Source organism: Myotis davidii, unplaced genomic scaffold, assembly GCF_000327345.1.
Source record: "Myotis davidii unplaced genomic scaffold, ASM32734v1 scaffold4180, whole genome shotgun sequence".
NCBI lineage: Eukaryota > Metazoa > Chordata > Mammalia > Chiroptera > Vespertilionidae > Myotis > Myotis davidii.
In genome coordinates, this window is record NW_006292452.1 from 1 (window position 1) to 2,458 (window position 2,458).

At 54.0% G+C, this 2,458-nt stretch overlaps 1 protein-coding gene across 1 annotated transcript; it reads right to left on the reverse strand.

Moving 5' to 3' along the window:
* Positions 1-212: 212 nt before the first annotated feature.
* On the reverse strand, positions 213-1,802 carry LOC107183439 (leukocyte immunoglobulin-like receptor subfamily A member 6; the record flags this gene model as incomplete). The annotated part of the gene is made up of 5 exons (XM_015565421.1): positions 1,330-1,802; positions 1,175-1,210; positions 704-988; positions 394-508; positions 213-304 (listed from the first exon to the last, which is right to left on the reverse strand). Coding segments are annotated over exons 1-5 (562 nt in total), but the record flags the coding sequence as incomplete, so codon positions are not given.
* Between the last annotated feature and the right edge of the window lie 656 nt (positions 1,803-2,458).

Consider the following 2,458-nt stretch of genomic DNA (forward strand, 5'->3'; position numbering starts at 1 on the left):
TTCTGACCTGAGAGTCACCAGGCCTCTCTCTGAAGACCCTCTTCTTTTTATGTCTCTGTTTCTCTGAGTCTCCCACTCTCCACTTCCCCCCCCAAGTCTCTCTCTGTATCTCCCTCCCTGGGGCCTGAACTTTCATTCTGGCCTCACCACCTGAGACCCCAGCAGGGCCTATGCAGAGTCTGGGTCCCTGACTGATCCCAATGGCCCCTCACTTGCCACCAAGATGTCCAGTAGGTCACTCGGGGCCGACCATTCAGAGGAGAGGTTGTATCCACTGTAGCATCTGTACCGGCCCCCGTGGGAGCTGCTCACAGTGTCCAGGGGGAAATGGGCCTGAGAGAGCCCAGCCTGGGGCTGCAGGACAAACCTCTGAAGGAGGTCCTGTCCCCACACCTTGACAGAGCGAATCTGTCATAGCCGACATCAGAGCGACACTGGAGGGTCAGGCTCGATCCAGAGGCCACGATGGGGCCCTGCTGGCTCAGGAGGGAGGGCTTCCTAGACTCACCTGGGGAGACCAGACATGAATTACAGGGGATACTCCTCCCATAAGCCCCTTCTCCTGGCCTGGCCCCCAGGTATCACTGTCTCTCTCTCTGTGTCTTTGGCCCAGGAGCCCTTGTGCTCGCCTCACTCTCTCACATGGGGCTCCCCTCCCAGCGAAGGTGTCTCAATCCATAGTTGGGACAATAATGGGACTCACCTGGGACCAGGAGCTCCAGGGGGTCACTGGGCTCTGACCAGCCAGCAGGGCTGCGATAGTAACAGCGATATCTCCCAGCATCATGCTCTGTCATGTATGTGATGAAGAACTTGGCACTGTCCCCCAGCTCCAGTAGCTCCTGTCTTTTCCATGGTTGTGGTCTTCCCTCTTTATACAGGAGGTACTCCGCAGCCCCTGGGGTCCCCTGACACCAGATGGTCACGGGGCTCCCCAAGGGGATCATAGGGCCTGGCTCAGCCCTGATGGTGGGTTTGGGGATGGCCCCTGGAAGGAAACCAGTAGCTGGGTTTAAGACATTCCTACCCTTAGTCCCAGGTGTCAGGCCAGGACCTTCCCAGGTGTTACCCATCTGTCAGCCCAGAACTGCTGTTCTCCATCCCCAGCTGCCTGTGGTGTGGTCCCTCATCCACAGTGAGGAGTGGGACCTGAGACACCCGGGGACAGACTCACCTGCCTGCACTGGGGTCCTGAGGCCCACACTCAGCCCTGGAAGAGAGTCCCTGTGAGAGATTTGCCCTGAACCCTGAGCAGCACCCGCCTCCCCATGGACCTCCTGCGTCCTGGGGTCCTGACAGACCAGGGCTCCCTTTCCCTTCCCATCTCACCGAGGCAGAGCAAGGCTGTGAGGGTGGGAGTCATGGCGTCTCCTCTCTTTGCATCCCGCTGTGCAGATGCTGGAGGCCACAGTGTCCTCTGAACAGACAGACACACAGGGTGTGGCCCCTCGGGGCTGGTCCTCGCTGTCCCAGGGTTCTCACCTCAGCAGCCCCACAGAAAGGGAAACATTCATTTTCCAGAGGCCCACATCTGGTTTCCATGGTGAAGCAGGAAATAGACCCAGAGCCTCCTGAGACGCCCCTTTCAGGTGAGGTGACCCAGGGCGCGTCCTTCCCTGTCAGAGCCTCCCCCATGGGGTCTCCTTCCTCCTCAGCCCGTCCATCAGCACCTCTCTGTGGTCCTCACCATGGACAGTGTCATCCGGGCTCTGGAGATGCTTCAGGAAGACGTGGGTCCCTGTGGCCTGCAGAGCTCAGATCAGCAGGGACACGCTCACCTTCCAACCGTGCAGCTCAGGGAGATGTCCCTGTGACAATGAGCACTGAGGAGAAATGCAGGAAAATAAGGGAAGGAAACACGTCACTTCTCCTGGCCCTTAGTGTGGCTTTCTTTCTATCATAGCTGCCCTCACGGACTTGTCTTTTTTTTTCTTAGCACAGCATCTACCACACCGTCCTGGGGACAAGTTTCTGAGTCATTTCTTTCCTCCTCAGTGCCCCTTGTTTCCTGTGTTAAATTTTCCTCCTTATCCTGTTGTCCTGCCTTCAAGCTTTAGCGGACACTGACTTAGATTAGAGTTCTGATTTTGACTGAAAACAGATATTTATTTGTTGTTGTTGTTGTTGCTATTTGCAGCCTACAAGATTCCCGATTTATTTACTTATTTTAAATAATTATTCTTGAGAATATTACAGATATCACCTTTTATCTCCCTATTGCCCCATCCTCCTAGTCCCACCCTGCCCCAGGCCTTCATCATCTTATTACCTATGTCCATTTGTAGTGCATAGATGCCTATAAGTTACTTGATTAATCTCTTCCTGACCCCCTCCTCCTTCCGTCTGAGATTCATCAGTCCATGCCTGTGGTTCTCTCTTATTCTCATCTGTTTATTTTATTCATTAGATTCCTTGTTTATTTATTTTGATTTTTTAAAAATATATTTTTATTGATTGA